The sequence below is a fragment of the Taeniopygia guttata genome, chromosome 4A (genome assembly GCF_048771995.1).
Source record: "Taeniopygia guttata chromosome 4A, bTaeGut7.mat, whole genome shotgun sequence".
In the NCBI taxonomy this organism is placed as follows: domain Eukaryota; kingdom Metazoa; phylum Chordata; class Aves; order Passeriformes; family Estrildidae; genus Taeniopygia; species Taeniopygia guttata.
Window position 1 is genome coordinate 6456971 of NC_133029.1, and position 20438 is coordinate 6477408.

At 47.3% G+C, this 20438-nt stretch overlaps 2 protein-coding genes across 8 annotated transcripts in view; one reads left to right on the forward strand and one right to left on the reverse strand.

Moving 5' to 3' along the window:
* MAP7D3 (MAP7 domain containing 3) overlaps positions 1–1284 on the forward strand; it is a 40784-nt gene extending 39500 nt beyond the window's left edge. Inside the window, exon 20 of the mRNA XM_030272511.4 lies at positions 830–1284. Coding sequence (XP_030128371.4) covers positions 830–1139 — 310 coding nt within the window. The 3' untranslated portion in view covers positions 1140–1284. The remainder of the gene's footprint in view (positions 1–829) is intronic.
* A 3321-nt stretch (positions 1285–4605) lies between these two features.
* FHL1 (four and a half LIM domains 1) overlaps positions 4606–20438 on the reverse strand; it is a 28521-nt gene continuing 12688 nt past the window's right edge. For 3 of the 7 annotated variants that reach the window (XM_041716142.2, XM_072929067.1, XM_072929068.1), the window contains exons 2-6: positions 8916–9097; positions 7754–7931; positions 7099–7268; positions 6345–6531; positions 4606–5585 (exon numbers count right to left, since the gene is read on the reverse strand). In XM_041716142.2, the coding sequence (XP_041572076.1) occupies positions 5431–5585; positions 6345–6531; positions 7099–7268; positions 7754–7931; positions 8916–9071 (846 nt within the window). In that variant the 5' untranslated portion in view covers positions 9072–9097 and the 3' untranslated portion in view covers positions 4606–5430. Of the gene's footprint in view, positions 5589–6344; positions 6532–7098; positions 7269–7753; positions 7932–8915; positions 9098–15784; positions 15903–20438 lie in introns of those variants that run through there. The other 4 variants (XM_072929069.1, XM_030272516.4, XM_030272514.4 and 1 more) reach the window with 3 other exon arrangements.

Sequence of the window (20438 nt, forward strand, 5' to 3'; positions counted from 1 at the left end):
CAGACATTGGCCTGAAACCTTTTCCATTTAAATTCCTTGCTGTTCTTCTCATTAACAAAACATTAAACAAGAGGGAGGAGGATAACACTGAAAAGGAAGAATAACCTACAGAAAGTTCTAGAACACTTTCAGTTGTGCTGAAATACCAGATACAATGCAGAAGCCTCCCTTAGTGAGGAATTTGAGTTTTTTACTGTTTCAATTTATTTTTTTTAACATAAAGCTTTTTCATCTCCTACTGGACAGTTTGTCCTCTGATGCTTGTTCCATTTACTCATCTAAATGCTAATGATTTAGAAATTGTGAACACTTTTTTAAAGTGATGATAAATTAATGTAATTCCTCCAGTGATGGACTATAAAGACATTTCCATGATTGTCCTAAGAATGAGTGAAAATTGGTCTGTAATTTGGGTTTAGCTAGTGAATCTGTTTTAAATATTGCTAGTCTTCTGAGACTTAGTTTTGTGTTCAAAAAGTCTTACCTGGAGAAAAAAAAGGAAATATGCACCCTACAAAAATCAAGATTTAATAATCAAAGCTTTAAACTTGTTACTTTCTTATGTCAATTTTTTAGAGACAGAAGCCTTACCTGAGGGCTGCTAGTATTTTAAAAAATGGGTGTATATTGCTGAGTTTTTCTTCCCCATTGGTTCTTGGAAGGGAGATCCTGTGTGGCAGCTGAAGCTTCTCTGGGAATGCCCTGTGGGTTATTCAGTGCTTTGCAGAGTATGCAGACTGTAAATTATTAGTCCTGGAATCAATGTAAGGTTAAACATATGGAAACTGCAACACGAGCTTTTTATTTTTCCATTCTCTGTTTTTTGTAGCCATCCTGCAAAAGAAGTGGTTATTGATGACTCGGGGAAGTTGGGTGTTCATGAAGCTGATCATACAATTGGACTTATTCAGAATCTTAATGGAAAATCTGGTTCTTGGACTTTTGAGGAGTTCATTGATGTTGGAGTACATTCCAAGTCAACCAAACTGAGCTCGGACAGCATCCCTGCTGGTAACTGTAATCAAAACTTGAATGATGCTGCTACACTACCTTCTAGTCCCAAAATGGCTTTTGAGGAAGATGGTGCAGTGAATTCATTGACCAAACCTATAGATACTTCATCAGGTAATCCAAGCTGACTTCCCTGTCTGTCTCTTCCCTCAGCTAGGTAATTCACCTCCTTGCATTTTGCTCTCCTTGCCTTAACTACAGCTTCTTGTTTTCAAGGCACTTTTCCCAATGCGTAGACTGGAGGGAAGGCTCTTTCTTTAGTGCTTTTAACTTGAATTCTGTCAAAAGGAGTCACCAACTGATGCCTTTTTAGGGACTGGATAAGGCCCAACATTAAGGCTCTTCCAAAGACACAACTAAGCCCTTGTGAAGTTCCAAACAGCATTGAAGGTCACATGTTGTATTTCAAGGTTTTTCTAATACATGTTAAATGGCACATGTTACTTTTGAAGATACAGAATAGTTTGAAAGGTGTCTGATGTAACTCTGCACACCAAACCTTTTCACTCCTAGACATGTTCTGGTTTTGATGCTGACCTGTGTGGTCTTACAAGGTCTCTTCAGACTCTTAGCAGTGTACTAGCTGGCTCTCTACTTACTGTAGAACAGTCTTTCACTTCACTGAGGCAAGTAGCACCAACCTGAAATCCCACAGATGGTTGTGTTACATTTTGGGAGGAGCAATAAAGCTGTACTCAAAATATTCTGAATTTTCTGAAACAGGCAGGGCTGCATCTTGAGCCACATGTACTTGAGAAGCCAAGCCCTGATGCAGTACAGTGCTTAGTGTGTCAGAGAAGCTTCAGGAAGCCAGTTTTTGTAAGACTGGACTTCTCTGGTTGGCTCCCTTTGGAGCCAAACCCCAAAGGGCTGTTTTCACAGGAGATCTCTTTCCATGGGATAAATGACTGTGTGATCAGTTGAAGTGAATGCTAGTGGAAAAACAAGCCTTGCTATCCACATTTCCTTCCAGTGATGTGTAGCACTTGTTTGATTAAAGTGTAGCACTTTCCTAGACTGAACTGTTTCCTGAGTCTCCTCTGTCACTCCGCGTCTTGTGAATTTTAGTTCCATGGTCACACCCTGATGGAGGCTTCCCTTGAAGCCACAACAGACAGAGCCATGGGAATAGACAAATTTATTGTGGTTCTGCTGTTCACTTTTTGTTGTGATCATACTCATTAACCTTTTAGTGAAGGAAGTGTGGCCTTTTAATTTTGAACTTGAAAATTTTTAAATGTAATACAGGTTAAGAATTCTGTACATAACTTTGAAAACTAATATTCCTGGAAAAAGAAAGAAAACCTACTGTGCTAGTTTTGGACTGTAAGTGACCAAGTGGTTCCGTGCTCACTCCTGGATGTAGACTGACAGTGATGATCGATGCATGTGGCGTACACACAGTTATGATGGTTAAATGTTTTTGTTTTTTTTTCTTTGCTTTTTGGACAGAACTGTGAACACTAGAGACCTGGAAATAATCTGATTGCACTTCAGTAATCCAGTGTTTTCTCAAGTACCGAAGGCCTTGTTTTGAAAAGCTGCTTGTTTACCTTTATCCATCTTCAAGTTTGCAAAAAACAACAGGGGAGGGATGACAAACTTCTAATTTGCACCTTGAAACATTTCAGGGAAACTGTTGTGCTAATGTTCTTTTTTTGTTTGTTTAGCTAGTTGTTCGATGAGGTTTCCTAGTTCAAGTATTCCTTGTTTCCCCTTTACAGACTTTACAGTAACCTGGTTGAGTCTTTTTTTAATTATTTTCATATCAGTATCATGTAGAACATGCCACTGGAGGCTCCCCACTTAGCTGCAGACTTTGCATATTTCTAAAATGATCTTGATGAAATAAAAGACTCACTCAGTGTATGTTAAAGCTGAAATTCCTTTTTAATGTCTAGAAAAATGTTGTTGCTTGTTGGTTCATGTGCTATTTAAAAATTCAAAATTGAATATCTTCAATTTTGAATGGAGAAGAAAAATTCCTGATTATCTAATGTGAAAATATTGGCAGTTTCAAAATGCAAGTGTTGTACCACCACTAATATGTTTTGATCTATTGGCAAACATGAAAACATTTTCCAGCATGTGCTCTAATATATTACAAAAATGTTGAGTCCCTAGATTTGTCTGTTGGTGCAGTTTAAGGTGTTAGGCTTTTAAAAATGTTTTCCTTTTGAATTACTTATTTATCTACACTATGGAAGTATTATTTTATTGTGTACATAACAGTATTAGACCATTGAAGTCATGTTTTGTTCATGTTAATTATTCCAAGATTTCCAGTTCCAGCTCTATAACAGTGGCTGCAAGCTGCATATATATTTCCCTTCCCCTAAAGCCTGCATTAAATAATCTTATTTAACCTGAATTTGCCTGCTTTTTTCAGCATGAAGAGTTTAACGAAGCATCTTCTGAAAATTGCTACTAAAAGTAATAATGCAGCCTTGTTCTGATGTCTCCTGTAACAGATAGACTGCATAGGTCATTACTTTAAGGAGTAGCTCTCTCAAAACCTGCTACAAGCCCTTGGCTGTCCCTCAGTTCCAGGGATGCATCCAAGCAGCAGCTGTGTTTGCAGTGGCTTTGCTGGAACTACACCTGTGCTTTCCTCGACACCTCAGCTGCAACAGAGCCCTCAGTCTTCTCCCTCTTGCTGTTCAGAAATCCTGTAGAACTGTTTTAGACTTTAGAGCAGTGCCTTAGGTAAAAGGAGAACTGTATTTTTGTATGATAGCTGTTTGTTCTGGCAGAGACAATCATTCTAACAAAGATGCCGATATTTTTTCTGTGCTGGGATTTGTTGGATGGTCTGATCCAGCCCTGTGTAAATACGTGTGCACAGTTAAATAAACTTTGCAGTTGAACAATGCTTTATTTCTGTAATGTTAAATGTGACCTTATTAGGCCTCTCCACCCCTTGCCATGCTGACCTGCCTTGGGATGCACTCTGGTGCTGCTCTAACTGCTCCAGATTCCCAAACTAGCAGTCTGTGTGGTTGAGAGGGATTTTCACTAACACCTTCAGCTCTTGCTGTGTTTGTCCATGCTGATGGCATGTTCTGAACTGAGGAATCTTTAACCTGCTTTTCCCTGCCAGTCTTTGCTTTTCCCCTGCAGTAGCAGCATCTCGGTGTTGTGAGTCCAGCAGTGGAGCAGTGACCAGCAAGATGCTGCCTTTTCATTTTCTTGCAAGGGTTCTTTATCAGTAGTTGAAAAGGAAGGGCTGGAGCAGACCCAGTTGATGAAGTATTTCACTACCATGGAAAAAAAAACCTGCTTAAACCAGCATTCAGGTTGCTGAAGCGTGGTGGATCTGTGCATGAACAGTGGCTGTACATATGCTCTCCAAAGGGCTTTTTCACACAGGCTGTTTCTGGCAGATGGTCCAGTGTCGGTTATGTATTAAAAAAATTAATTAGTTTATGGAAATTGTTGCTTTAGTCCTCAGATATTTAAGGGTGCAATGACAGCACAGCTGACTCTTACTTTGCCAGTATCTATGTAGTAGACTTGGTTTCAGTAGCTCAGCCCTAAGACACATCAATCATGTAAGATGGCAAAATGGAAAAAGAATAATTTCCAGACTATGGGTTCCAAGCAGGCACTAGTCTCACTTTTATTCAGTCACTAAACATACACTGACATGATAGGAGAGCTAGCCTTGTATGAGCTATTTTTAAGGCACTTTTAAATGCATGTGCATGTTGTAGGTGAAAGATTTACTACTTGTTAATGGATTAATAATTGTACATAGACAGCCTTGTTTAAACAATTATATAAAAAAAGCTTATGAGGAAAACTTGCAGGCAAACCACACGGAAATCAAGACTAAAACAAGTTTATGGAAACTTAACTAAGCTAAATGTCACTGCCAAAACATTGTTATCTGTAAGATGAAGCCATTCCGTACATGTGCTACAATGTGGTGTTGTAAAGTAAGCTAAGGTATTTATTACTTATTAATGGTGCAGTGTTTGTCGTGTATCTGTACTTGTAGAAGCATAATCATGGATCCCTCTGATTTCACATGCAGTCTTTGCATCTCTGTGTCAGAGGTGCATGCCTTGTCAAACCCACTTCAGTTAAGTGCCAAGCTTAATCATATATCAGATAAGTTTAAAACTACATTTGTTTTAGTTTAAGACACACACACAGATGATGCAGTGTGTGGATCTCTAAATCTAACAACATTTCAAGCCTTTATACTAGGAGTTACTTGGAAACAAGGTTAGATTTTTGCAAGGCTACATGCTTTTGTACTGCAAGAGCTTCAAAAGTCAAACCCAGTATATTAAGGCTAATTTAGTTCTTATACTAAAATGGAAAAAGTTAAAATTCTCAACATGCAAAAACCTGCTCTTTTACCAGGGCTGTTTGGGAAAGCAGGGCTTTAAAATCCATCTTACATCTGCTCATTTACAGTCGTTTGGGACACTCAGCACAATAAATTTTTCCATTATGGCAAACAAAGCGCTTGTTGGCCAGACCACGGGCACACTTTGTGCATTTGAAACAGTAATCGTGCCAGGATTCATCCTCGTAGTTAACCACACTGGTTCCTCTTCCAAATCCTGCTAGGAGAGAACACAATTATAGGACGGCGATAGTAGCGCTGCCTTGGCTGGGCTGTCCCACCAACCAGCACAGCCTGGTCCTGCTGCCCCACTGCTCCCGAGGCTTGCAGGCACAGGGGCTGCCTGAAACTCCCAAAGTGCCAACTGAGGCATGGTTTTGTTGCATCTTCTGATGTTTCTTGAAGGAGAAACATGAGTAAAAGTCTTGCGTGGCTTGTCTCTGCAATCAACTTTTTCCCTTTGCTCCTTTCTCCAAAGAGAGATGTGGAGCAAGGACAGGTTGAGCTAAACACTTGTGGGCTCAGATCTGTGCTCTAAAATGCAGGATGGAATGTGAGCCTCATGGGACTGGCAGGACAGTGGCCACAGTTCAGGGCTGAGCTCTGTAATCCAGTGAGTTTTAAGTGCAGGATACATTGGAAGGGGTACAAATGTCCCTGTGGGGCAATAAAACACCACTCGTTCTAGACCTAAGGGTCCCAGACCAAGATATGGGTGGGCATCGTTCTGGTTGGGGGAGTTTTGAAGGAGGTAAATTTGAGACATGCAGAGGCTGAAGAGCTCAGTTACCAGCTCAGCCTCCATCCAGCACAAGCATGTGGCTCAAGAGCCAGATCACACGTAAAATACTGGGACTGGGCTTGGGTTACCAGACCTGCTTCTGATGTTACCCATCCCTGGGCTCTCTGTCTTTGGGGGATCACTGTCCTGACCTTCAGCACCCACTGCCCTCGAGCTGCATTTAACCCAACATACCTGTAATAGGATTCTTGCATCCAGCACACTTCTTGGCAACACACTCCTTGTAGCACTCGACGCAGTAAAACTGATCCTCCACAGCTGTGAAGCGCTTCCCACCCAGTTGCTTCTTGCAGTTGGAGCAAATGAAACACTCGGAATGCCAAGGCTGTTCCTGGTAAGTGAGGCCTCCAGAAGTGATAGGCTGGGAGAGAAAGAGCACAGATGTGGTTTAGAATCAGCAGGGGAGAAGAGAGGTGACACAGACATGGGGTGTAGGGTAGGAAAGCTTTGTCATGGAGAGGATCTTTCCAAAGTTTGTGTTAAAATTTAATTGCACAATGCACTTGAGTCCCTCTAAACTGAAATTCCACATACCTGGCACTTTCATAATATTTTCTTTTACCTGCAGTAACTGAAATCACATACTAATCAGTTGCAGAAGTTGTGGAACAGCTACTGTTTCACTTCTTGAATATTCAGTACCACTATAGAGCTTAAACTACCCCAAGGAAGTGCAAGACTGGCATCATTTGTTTTCTGTAGTGTTGCCATCAGACCAACCACCCCTGCCCAGTTCCTGTAATGCACTGGAACCATCATTCCAAGCTCTCCTGTCATTCCACCAGTTGCTGGCACTGGTGTCTCAGGGGAAGAACACCAGCACTGGTACAGCTTCAGCATGGTCTGACTTCTGGTTCACCCTCCCAGCTCCCAAAAGGCACACGAGGGCTGGTTCTGGCAGCTGCCTCTGCAGAGGGGAAGGACTTACATTCTTGCACTTAGCACAGGTCTTGGCAAACTTGTGCTCATGGCAGGAGACACAGTAGAAGTCATCACCCTTGGGGAAGAAGCTCCCAGATCCAATCACTTGCTTGCACTGGCTGCAGGTGAAGCAGTCCTTGTGCCAGACCATCTTCTTGTACTCAACATTTTGGTCTCCTACAACAGATAAAAATAACTTGTGAGATTTCAGGCCTGTGGCAAACCTTCCCCCGGTGCAGCATAACATCTGTGGGCAGGACCTGTCCATAGCTATGCCCAGGATTACACTGGAATGCAGACTAGGGATGAGCTGGTCATTTCTGTCTCTGATTTTAGCCAGGGCTTGCTAGATTTTCTTAAAATAGTTACCAGCTGCCTGAGCCTTGTAGGACCTTGATTTACCAAGCAAAGCTTTTGGTAGAAATAGTTTAAGACTCATATGAGGGTTAATTATCCACATGAGGGTTAACAGCAAAGCAGCCTTTCAACAATTTAATAAAATTGACAGGTGAGAGCAACAGTCAAAATTTACTATTCTGAGGTGCTCCAGCCTTCCAGTGTGATGCCCAAACCCCTAACTGCAGCCTCCACAGCCTGATAAACCCCCCTGGTTTGTGCTCTAGAGCAGAACACGGCCCTCAGACCCATCACTGGCACAGTACCTGCAATAATGGGCTTGAAGCAGCCCTTACACCTGGGTGCATCCTCGGCAGCAGTGCAGTTGCTGCACCAAACCTTGTTGTTCTCCCTCAGCATGAAGGGCTCGTTGACCAGGGACGTGTAGCACTTGAAGCAGCGGAAGCAGCTGTCGTGCCAGTAGCGGTTCTTGAAATGCAGCTCCTGCAGTGAACAGAAAGGGAGAGAGGGAGGGAGGGAGTGAGAAGCTTTTCTCTTTTCTCTCCCTCTGAGCAGCCCTAAAGTCAAGCTCCTGTCTCAGCAGCCTGGGCAGTAAAGGATGGATTTGTTGTTCCTAAGTTTGTCTGATTCAGAGGGTAGGGCTACAGCTCCTCTTCAAGCACTTAAGGGAAGGACATTTAACCAAACTCACTGGCACAATCACATTCACTTTGGACTTTCAGTGGGACAGAAGATGCTTCAAACCAACAGCTCAGAGATTTGAAGTTCTGCAAGTTCTTGTGTTCTTACATTCCCTCTAGCTCAGGTGTACATTATTATTGCCATTAACATTTATCTGTCCCTGAAGGTATATGCTAATGACTTCAGTATATCATATCTCTATACATAAGGAACAAGCCAATTTCCAACTTTTATGGAGATCAAAATAGTTTCAACCACCAGGCTTGCAGATACTTGCAGGTCCTGCAGTTTGTGTTTCTTCATGTCCTGCCTGGTGTTAGAGTGTCTGAACATCAGAGATACTATTATAAATTAACATAAAGGGGAAAAAACCCAGCAGAATCATCTTGCCATCCAACTGCTCTCAATATGTATGTATACAGAAAGAACTCTGTATTTCCATCATGAAAAAATAAGCATCTGAAAAATGCTTAGTCAGAGCACTGACCTCAGTGCTTTGCCCAGAAGATGAGATGTGCAGGCCCTATGGAGGCCAGCTCCCTGCAGTTCTCTCTCCAGGGCAATTCAGCATCTGCAGCAGGCTGAATCTAGACCCTGAAGTGAGCTCCTGTGCCGAAGCCGCCCACCACGTGCCCCCTGTGCACACCCCAGTGCCGCTGTTTGCCCGATGAGCACACGGCTGGCAGCCAGAGGATTCCCAAAGTGCTGCTCAGAGCCAGAGCAGAGCAAACAGGAGGATGATCAGCCCTGCCTCTCCTCATCACCACTGAGGTGCTCAGCACTGACCTTGGAGTCGGCCCCGATGGGTTTCTTGCACTCGATGCAGGTGTTGGCGCAGAACTTGTCGAAGCACTTGACGCAGCAGTGCCGCCCCTCCTTCTGCACGTACTTCTTGCCCTGCAAGGGGTCGCGGCAGTAGTGGCAGTCGAAGCGCTCCGACATGGTGCCCACGGTGTAGCTGCCAGGCCCTGCAAGACACAGCGGCTGAGGGGACAGCTCTGGGGCCCTGAAAGCTGCTCCAGCCTCCTGCGGCTGTGCAGATCAGTAGGAGGAACGTGGCTCAGGAGTGAGCATGTGGTGGTGTTATCACGCTCCTCAAGGGCTCCTTGATAGACAAAGCAGCTCCAGTCAAGGAGAGCAGAGTCTCAAACCAGGCTTTTCCCCATCCCCTTGTTAAGTGGAAGGATGCTGGGCTGGTTTATTTACATGCTGCACAGGCTAATGACACCTAATCACTCCCTGGGAGTCCCTTAGTTCATTACTGCAGGCCTCAGTGAGGTCCTGGCTCAGGCACCACATCACTTGTGTGCAGAAATCACCAACAAACATGAGCAGAGTGGAATTGTTTCCATGTTTCCAGCTTAAACTCACAGCCAGCTGCAGCCCTCCAAGGCCTTTTGTGCTGGATAGTTGTGCAGCTTCCAGCTGCCTCTTTTCACCAGGCTTTCACATAAAAAATCATAAGGAAAAAAAAAAGAAAAAAAAAGAGAAAAAATCTGCCTCCATGGAGAGATATCTTTCAGTTCACACCATCAAGGCTCTGCCAAAATCTGATGTTCTGCCATGGCCAGGGAGCTGTCAGTGGGTGTAGGGAATCTTGACTGGAGGATTTTCCACTTTGGCTCACACTTTCTCCCCAGACATGCATCCCTTCCTGCACTCCCAGTCTCCTGCTAATGGCTCCCTCCTTTCCATGCACCCTTCCTCAGCAGAAGCCACCAACACTCTTGTGAGGGGCTACAAGGGCTCCATCAGGATTCAGAAAATCCGTGACTGGTTGGGGTTTGAAGGAATCTTAGAAATTATTTTGTTCCAAGCCCCTGCTAGGGACAGGGGTGCCAGTAACTACATCAGGTTGCTTAAAGCCTGATCCAGCCTGGAGCAGTTCCAGGGAGAGAACATAAGAGTTACAGAAGGCCATGGAGTTCCACAGAGGCAGCTCCATCCCTGTCCCTGCCACTGGTGCCCCCAGAGCCCATTTCCCTGTACGGCCAACACACAGCCTTGAACCTTCTGCATCCTCACCAGCCAGATGGGAAATGTGGCTGTGACCTGGCAGCAGGGACTGCCAAGAGGAAATGTCCTCTCTTCCTGAAAATTCTTCTCTTCCTGACAGAGCAGCAGTGTCAGCACAGAGCAAGGAAGGGAGAGGACAGAGTCAGGCCATAAAAATTGGTGCTGCCTCCATCATGTGGCCTCACCTTGGACCACCCCACCCAGTCCTGGGGCTACCTTGGAGCCTGTTCCTCACAGAGCTCAGTGGTACAACAGTGCTTATTCCAGCCATGCTGCTCCAAGCCCAGCACAATGTCCCTTTATGAACCAAACCTGTAGGGGTTTTGGGGTGCAGAGAGGTGTGCCACTCCTGGCTGTGCCCTCACAGCAAGGCAGGGTCAGTGGGACCCTGTTTGGGCTCGCCCTTGGCTGCAGGATGCTCTTGGTCTGCCCTGTCATGGCCTAAGGGCCTGGTCACAGGTTTTCATGGCCACTTACCCACCTCAGTAATTCCAGATGTCCCATCAGCTACAGGGCCCAACCTCACCAGGAACAGCCCAGCACTGCTGGGTACAAAGCCAGAGGAGCCTGCACATGAACACTTTGCCATCACAGCAGAGCATCTGCCTTATCTGGGCCCAGGAAGAGTGGGACTCACACTGTCACCTTGCAGGTTTTAAAATCCAAGAGTCATCACACTATGTCCTCTTTGTCACCCTCTCAATAACAAAGGGCCAGAACAAGTTGAAGGATTTATATTTCAGAGAGCAGGACAGAGAGCCCCAAAAAAAAGTTTCACATAGGCAGGCTGCAGCAGAGGTTGAGGCTCTGTTCACAGCCTGTTCCTGCCCCTAAAACTGACAGAGGCAGGCTGGAGGCTGATCTGGTAGGAATTGTACTTTGTGGAGGGACCAAGGTCTGGAAATAAACCCTTGGCAAGGCCAGGGGATGCCATGTCCTGCTGACAACTACACCAAGGGATTTGAGGTACCTGTTTGAGCAAATGAAACAGATAAACACTGGGAAACATGGCAACTATGTGAGCCACCCCCAGCGCTGCAGAGCTCTAGCAAGCAGGTGAGTTTTTTTTGGAAGAAATGCAATTGCAGAGTCCAGGGCAAATGGTATTGAAATGCCCCTGATCTCAAGTTTAAGGTTGCTTTCAGCCTGAACATATAATCTTGAAAGTATGGCTCAGGGAGCAACACAACCCCATGTTGCCATGTAACACATCACTTGCTAATGTGAGACATGTTTATCACAGCAGCTCTGGAGCTCCACAGGCAAATTAACACCGTGCCTGGAGCCCCCAGACTGGGCTGTGCAAGCAGCTTCTGCCTGCCTCCTGCCATCTCACACACCAGAGAGCCCCTCTCATGCACAGGCAGGGGCATAAAGTTGCTTCCAGCTTTTTCAGAGGCTTCCTGCCCTCAGCCTATAATTCCTGAATTCCTGATCTAGAGCCAGGAAAGGCACCTCTGTCCCCTTGCCTGCAGTGAAGATGCAGCAGTCACATTGCCCCTGGCTGCTCATGGGCTCTGCTCACCTGTGCCGTGTCTAGAGCCCAGAGCAGCCAGAACATCCCACAGGAGCAGGAGCAGCCCACCAAGGCATGGTGCCCATGAGCCCTGAAAACACCAGTCTGTGGCAGAGTGGAGCCCCAGGACAGTAGCAGCTGTGCTGGGACCACCAGGTTATTTTCCCCAAATGGAGCAAACATCTGTGGACTCTTCAGAGCTCAGCTTCATTTAGTATCCTGCAGCTGGTCCCCTCAGCATTCCTGTCTCCTCTCATGGAAGGTAAACAGAGCAGATATTTCTTGTGTTCTGTATAAAAATAAATGTATTTCTAAAGCCTGCTTGGCAGCAGGTCATGGGTTTGGAGTTATCTCCTTAATAAGCTGCTCTCCCTCCAGGTCCCCACAGCACAACTTTCCAGAGCCTCAAGGTATATTAACTGGAATTTACTTTCTGAAAAGTAGGCAAGTTATAAAACTAAGGGTACACTGGGTACATGGAAAAATCATCACTTCCTCAGGGTCTTTATTCAGTGCCCTCATCATCACTTCCCATCTGAGCAGTGCAACAGATGCTGAGCACAGGGTAGGGAACCATCACAGGAGTACAACAGTGCTACAGAAACCCAAAACCAGGGAGAGCACTCACCAAACTACCACTAAAACCCAGAGCACTGAACCTCTGTGCTTCTTCTCACACTGCTGTGCTGAAAATGAGAGCAGTACATGCAGATGTTTTAGCTTGGATGTCACTTGAACACAAGTTTCTGTGGCTGCACCTTTACACCAGACTGGCATCTCCAAGGTGACAGCCTGGTCGAGTGTCTCTTGTTTAGTCCCAGGAGAATCACCCTGAGGACATGCACTGATCCAAACCCCAGGTCAGCCTGACACTGAGGCCACAGAACTGGATTTAGAAAGCAGAGGAAAAGTATGGACAGGCTGGAACTATTCCCCCTCCCAGGCATGTGGCCAGGATTGTCTGCTGGAGAGAAGCAGGTGAAAACAGTGAGCACAGGCAACTGGGGGAGGGGAAAATGCAGAATGTGCCCAGCCTTAAATAGCCTAGAGAACCCTCAATAAGAATAAGAATACAGCCATACTTCAGAAACAAATCTCAGTCTAAGCAAGGTGTCCCTGTCCCAGCAGCCCTGGCAGGGTGTTCTCCAAATGCAGCTCCCTGATGGATTTGGCTACAGCTGGAGGGCAGCAGGCCAGGCCAGTGGCCTTCTCAGATATCAGGGTATTTGGCACAAAGACCCACTGGAATACAACCCTAACATTTACCTGACCACAGAGGTGCCAGGTCGCCACTTGTTCCCTGAAAGCATCTTCTGCTCCACAAAAACAGCCCCTGGACAGCCACACCTTCCATCCTTCAGAGATCTCAAACCTCAGGGGCTTCCACACACCTCAAGGGGTGCTGACACCAAAGAGTCACAGGGCTGAATGAGGGTCAGGGCCACATCTGCACCCTGCAGCACAGCCAGCTTTGGATGGAAAGGGTACAGACCTAAGTGGCACCCCACAAAAACTGCTGCATCCACACATCCCCTGCCTCCCGCTGGGCTCCTGCATCACCCTGGGCTGGTTCATCCCAATTCAGCCAAAAACCCAAAGCAGCATCACAGTGGTTTGCACAATAAATGGAACCAAAGCATTCAGGGAAGGAAGCTGAAGCACAGCTGATAAGCAAAGCACTTAGCACAGGCTATGTGTTGATGTCTCTGGGGAATATGTTTAAATGTGATAAACCACCAAGGAAGAACTTGAAGTGTACTCTCTAAACACAACCAGAGAAACTGTACTTACACTTTACAGATTATTCTGCCACTTAAGAAAGAATATGAGGTTGGAGTTGTTAACCCTCTGCCCTACACACAGTTGCATATGGAAGAAAAAGTGCTTTGTGATTCCACATTAGTTTTATTTTTTCTCAGCAGACTGAGTACACAGCCCCACAGTGCCAGGCACTGGCTACACCTGCCTGTTTCAGATCAGTCCTGGCAGCCCTGGTCTGTCACCTGAGTTACTATTCTCAGCATTCCTCTATGCAAGGTCGCATGGTTTGCTATAAATACCTGGGAAACCCTTCAAAGAAGGGTCCTGTTAATCCCAAATGCAAAGTGACACTCAGGACTGCACTGGCACAATGCCCTGGGCAACCAACATTTGCAAAGCCCAAGGAAAGAAAGAAAAGAAATCTCTTATAGGTCATTTTTGCTCTGGTATTTTTGAAAATACCAGAGCTGTGCTCTCCCACTGCTAGGCTGGGGCACGTGCGAGTCTCATACTCTATAATTCAAAAATTAATCTGTTGATAAAATGAAAGCTTCTTTATTTAGAGCAAGAACAGCTCCAAGTTCCTCAGGCAGTTGCCAATAACATTCCCTACAGTCCTATTGCCACCATGTGTGAGCACATCCCAGTCATTACTAAATCTTCACAGTTCCCCAGGGAAGTAGGGACGTGCCATCTATTAAAAATCACTGGCCCAGCCCCGCAAACGCTTTCCCCAGGGATTGCTTTGGCACTCAGTGCAGACCTCAGTGAAGGCTAATGAGGTACCACTGCCTCAAGTAAAGCTGAGCACTTTAGGCAGAGTTTAAGCAGCAAAGTCCAAACCTTTCAAAAAAAAAAAAAAAAAAACAAATCCTGTTCAGTAACTAACTCTGTGGCTGCATTAAGTTTTGTTTTAGAGACTCCACTATTATGTTCCCAGTTAAGCATTGGTCTGCCCCACCTCAGCAGCTGGATGCCCTTCTCACACCCAGGGGCTCCCAGGTGCCAAAATGAGATTTCCTCCTGCTGTGGAGGATCCAGCCCCACCTTGAGCAGGCACTGTGACATCCCCATGGCTGCCCTGGGGTTCCCAGTGGTTTGCAGGATCAGGCACTGTCCTGTGACTGTTTGGCAGCAGCAGTCCAACTTCAGCATCTGCTCAGAACACCCTGCAGCATTTTATATTACAGCACAGCATCAAGTCTGTGAGTTCTTGCCCCAGGGGACATCCCCTAAGGAAGATGAGAAACAAAAAAATTATATAGCTGGGAGTGTAATGGAAGGATGCTACAGCACTGCTCAGTCTTGTGGGCTGCAGTTAAACATCTTCTTACATCAAATGATACCACAGAAGTCAGATTTTACTCACAGTGGTGCCCTGCATAACCTGTATGTGCATCCCACAAGCAAATCCTGAGCAGTTACATGCTGTGCAACCAGCCTCTCGTGTGTCCCTCGTCCTGGGAAGTTGAGCAGGAAGCTGAGCAGCAAACTGTGCCTTTTCTGCCCAGCTTTGAGGGGGCTCTGTTCCCAAGTCTCATGAGCACCCCTGGCTCCTGGTGTGCAGCAGCTGAGTTCGGTGCCCACAGGAGCTGTGCCCCAGACTGACACCCTGTCCCCAGGCACAGCCACCCTCGGGGTGTGTCTCACCAAGAGATGCAATGGCACCAACACTGTGCTGTGAATACACCCTGGGTATGCACAAAAACAGCTGCTAAGAGTGAGATAGGCTTTCAAAATCCCCAAAGAGCTTCTGATTGTCTTCAGCTGCAGGGCTAGAGGAATGAGTCAGGATGAGAAGACACCACAGAGCTGCATGCCATGCAGACATGTAAAATATGATCTCAAGATTCCTGTCAGTGTTAATGGAAAAATTAACGTTTTCCTGTCACTAGTAAGGGTCAGCCCATCTGAACTAAAAGACAAACAGAGAAGAGGGACTAATCACAAACTTCCCACCAGAGCAGAGAAAACCATCTGGGTTTACACACTGGTCTCCCCTCTGCTCTGGGTTTCTCTGCTCACTGCAATAAACTTGCAGCAAGGAGGAGCGTTGTCCCCTATTTCCACCAAGTCTTGCTCAAATAACAGCTAACCCCCAGCCTTCCCACAGCAGCAGATACAAAAACATTTTAAATCCAATGCACTTCACAAAACAAACGAGGCCACCACCAGCACTCTGCTCCAGCACCAGTCTCGCACTGGTTATCAGCCCGTTTGCCATCAGGAGTTACAGCTGCAGACTGCTGAGGTTTAAGTCTGCATTCAAAGTTATTTCTCTGGCACAGGAGCCTTTTAGCAAAACTTTCCTCCCCATTTACCAGGTGTACTCCCACAACCCCTGGCAGCACACCCACTGTACCTGTGTGCCTGTGGAAAGCCATGGCCAGCAGCCCAAAGTCACCAGCAGCCCCACAGGTAATGGAGTTCACAGGCTGATAAGGAGCTGCCCCTTTTGATAACATACATTTAAACGGAGGCTATTAATATGGACAGGACTCCTACCAGATGTCCACTCCCCTCCCCAGAGATCTCAACCTTAATCCCCCTTGGAAATTCTTACCATTTTAGGTGATCTGAGGGAGAAGAATAGGATCCTGAGACCTCTAGGTCTCTGCAGGCAACAGTCAAATACCTGCCCAGCTACTCAGCACCCAAATTAGTCCCAAAGGCAGAATGAACTCATGAACTTGACCCCATGCTGGTACTATTTGGCCTTGGCTTTAGAGTGAGATTGTGTCTCGTAAAAGTCCTGAGCTAAATTACAGACCCAACATGAATGCTGCTCTGCCATGGCTGAAGAGAAGAGGTGATCGCAGCCCTGCGGGGGCCAGGGGGCTGCAGCCCCAGTAGCCAGCAAGGAGCTGTCTTCTGGCCCAGAAAGGATGTGGCTGTACCCCAGGGGACTCAGCTGACAGCCCACAGAAACACCAGCACATACATTCATGGATGGGTCGGACTTGCTGTCAACATGGAGGTCATGCTGAAGTTTCACTGCCAGTAAAACTGCCATTCCTGGTCCTACCCCAGCTTTTTCCTTAAGGAAGCTCACAGCATTAACTGCTCAAAGGGAACAATCCCTTAAGAGCAGCACTTGGAAAGATGGGTGTCATGATATGGGGCTTCTCTAGAACCTAGCATGGCTTTAGAGGCACTGGCTCATGCCTCTGTCCTCTTGACTCAGGTATTCCCAAAGCTCTCAGGAAGATCCCAGCTCCATGGCTCCAGCCAACCTGTTTCCACCCAAGTCACAGCAGGAGGGGAGGGAGCCATGGCTCGGGGTCACTCCTGTGGGGACCCCCAGGCCGCAGCAGCTCCGCAGCCCCGCACTCACCCTGGGTTATGCAACTGCCAGGGACACTCAGGGCCAGGGGCCAGGGACACCCAGCTGCCAATCCTGCCTCCCACTGACGCACTGCACGGCCGTGGGAAAGTCACTGAACCTCCCTGACAGCCACTGGGAAGAGCCAATGTTTATCATTCCTTCCAGGGAGCCCATCGTGGTGGTGTCTGGCCTCTGAAGAGCAGCCCTGCTACAGCCAGGAACGTCTCTGCTTCCCAAGAGCTCCTCAGCCACGCACACGTGCAGTCTCCAGCCTCAGCACTGGCCTTGGTGAGCCCCTGAGCCTTCACACCCATCTTAGCTCCCCAGGCAGCACATGCCCAGACTCAGCATCTCACCAGCATCCTGACATCTCCAAGTTTCCACGATGGCCTGGAAAAGGCCACTCCTGACAGCGTGCCATCCCAAAGAGCACAGCATGGATCCACTGGTGCAGCAGATTGAGGCTGGGAAACATGCTAAAATACTAATGCACTGAAACACTTTGGCGAGGAAAAACCCAATGTTATTCTGCCCCAGCTCATCTATAAACTCCAGCAAATTGTTTGCATAATTCAGATGGCAACAGGAACCCTAACAACTGGTATTTTCCTGTTCTAATCTTGCTGCGCACAGTGTAATATTTACAGACATGAGTTCATTTTTGGCAATGCACGTAGAGTTTGCACCATTAACCATTCTCATTCCTTTCTAGCTCCCTACACAAAGCTCTGGCACCCTCCCACCCAGCTGTCATTTCCTGCTTTCCCCAGAATGCCCAGGTATTTCCATCAGAAGCCTTGGCTCCCATCCTGGCTGATGGAGCAGAGTCTCTGCGCGGTGCCAGCGGCTGCCACACCCCGAGCGGAGGTGGCTGCAACCAGCAGCAGTTTGGCAGCTGCAGAGGGCTGTGGAGAGCAGGGATGGACACTTGGATGTCATTTCATGTGCACAAACACACGTGTGTCCACAGCACCACAACAGGCTTGGGCTGGAGGAGAGAGGAGAGGGGAAAAGTTTGGCTAAGAAACAGCAGGGAGACCCAGACGTGTGGATGCCTATGGGGCTCCTGGTACAGCTTAGTCTGCAAAGCCCCTGCTGATCCCCCAGAGCAGACTTTAATTAAAGGCCATTTTGTTTGAATCTCTGGTCTCCTGGTCCAGCAACAGGAATGGAACAACCTTACTGCTGCTCTTGGTTTCTTGCCTGGTTTTAGCCAGATAACTTTGGACAACTCACTTTTCCTGCCCAAGACTCTCCTCATCCACACAAGCCCCGGTGATTAAACACAGAGGTGGTGCAGGTGTAGCACAAGTGCCAAGGAGAGACATCAATGCCCCATGAAACGTGTCAAGAAGCAGACACCTCCAGGAAAGAGAGGGTGCCCCAGAATGGAGCTGTGCCAGCCCTGCCTGAGCCCTTGTCTGTGCACCAGGCACCCACAGGTCCCAGAGGGAAGAGTGCTACCAATACACCAGGGAGTGCACAGCAGGGCACAGCAGGCTTGGGATGTCATGTTTTTAACATTAAACCTGTCCTGTAGGTTTTCCAGGGAGCTGCCCTGGACACACTGATCCCACCCAGCGGGTCCGACTGCAGAGCAGCATGGCTGGGGCATAGTGTCATCCACTCGGATAAACAAATGATTCACGTTCTGATTTCCAGAGTATTTCCTTGCCCCAAGAATCCTGCCAGAAAAGGTCTGGGTCTCTCAGCTTGCTCACACATCCTGCTGTCATTCAACAGGCAGAAACTCCTAAAGAGATCTGCTCTAAGCCAGGCATTGATGAACTATTAGTCACCATCATCAAAGAAAGCAGCAGTAAATACCAGCAGCAGAGCACCTGTGCACCTCCTAAAGTAATGCTGTGCCTCCTGCTTCCATACATGCTGCTGGCAATGCACAGTGCACCTGCACAGAAGAGCACACTGCCATTCACCAGGCTCCCCAGAAAATGAGAGTCCCACAGTGCTCCCTGCCCTTCCTGTCCTGAGGGCAGATCAATTTTTATTTTATTTTATTTTATATGTCTCAGGTTGCATGTGTGTGTCTTCCCACAGAAAAGCACTCCTGCCCAACAGCTCTCAACTATAAACTTCCTTGGCTCTTCTGAGGCAGAAATAAAACCGTTTTTAAAATCAGTTCTTTGTTTTAGTATAAAAACAAAGTTTGCATTTAGACCACCAATAGGAGAGTTGAGTTTGAGAGAAGAGAGGACACAGATACAGCTCTCTCCAAGGAAAAGATCTTTGCAGCTGTATCTGATCCATCAGAGAGGCATAAGAGGCAGCAGCTCCCAGTGCCACAGAGATGCTGGACAGGTTTGGCACAAGGACTGGCACTGGGAGCTGATCCAGCCCTCCAAGCACTCAGTATCCAATATGCCTCTTGGATATCCAGACAGGACTGCCAGGGCACGATGGCCCCTGCCCCCAGCCAGAGACCCTGCATGACACACTCACACCTGAGCCACAAAGGGAATTTTCCACCTCGTCCTTTCAAAACTGGACAGTTTCGATGTGAAATATCCCAAAAATGCTCTGGAAGTCTCAAATCCAGCTCTGTGCACAAGGCTGTGCCTCGGCACCCCTGAAGCATCCCACAGGCACTCACAGGAGCACAAGGCAGAGACAGCTGGGCTGTGCCCACATCCAGAGCAAAGCCAGCAAGGACATCCCTGCAGGAACAGGGGAATGAACACCCCAGGTACCAGGTGAGCCCCTGGTGCTCCCAGGGAACCAGCTCAGAGGGATAGTAGAGAAGGAAAGTGGCAAGACCTGGCAAAGGCAGGATTCTTCCAGGCTGAGCTCCAGCTCAGAGCTGGGTCACAGCAGCGAGCTGAGCCTTTCAGTGCCAAAGGAAGTTCTTTGGGCCAGCTCTGAAGGTAGGGGTGGAGAACTGGGAATAGATTTATAAGGAAGCAGGCCCAGGGTGGGCAACATTCAGGAGCTCCAGGAGCTCAAACAGAGTGTGAGTAGAAACAAAAGGCGGAAAAGAAGACAGGATAAGAAAGGGAGAAAAAAGGGATAAGGGCGTAGTAATAGGAAGGAATGGTCAAGAGATAACAGAGCTGGAAATAAACCCATCTGAAAAAAAGCAAAACCAGGAAGAGATATAAACCAAGTCCTTCCCCATCTGCCTCCATCCACAGGCTGGACTGTTTCCAGGACCATTCCCATGGCAGCTCCAAATTTATTTCCCTGCTGCCATCTGCTCTGTGGCTCCCCTCCACACACGCTCCTGACTGGCACTTCTCCCCATCACCTGTTGCTGACAAGGCAGACCTCTCACTGCTGCTGGGAGCCAAGTGACACTGGGGCCTGGGGGGAGTGTCTGTGCATAAATCAGGAGCTGCTTTGTAGTCCCAAAGCTTTGTTCAGCTCCTGTTCCCCATTCTGGCTATGACAGTGTGATGGGATGCAGGTATCAAACAGCCCCATGGCAACCCCAGGCTCCAGAGAAGACTGGGGAGAGGAGAGGCTGCAGCAGGTTCTGGGCAGAGCTGGTTTTGAATCAACTCCAAAATAAAGTCAATTTCCTCCTATCCCTCCTCCTCTTTCTTGCATTGCAGATAAGATGCCAAGGCTGCATCTCCCAGCACCAAGGATGCTGAGTGCCTGCTGTAGTCCCAGCAGTTAGATTTAGACCTTCAGTACAAACTCAAAAAGGGACAGCCCCAAAAGACTGAAGATT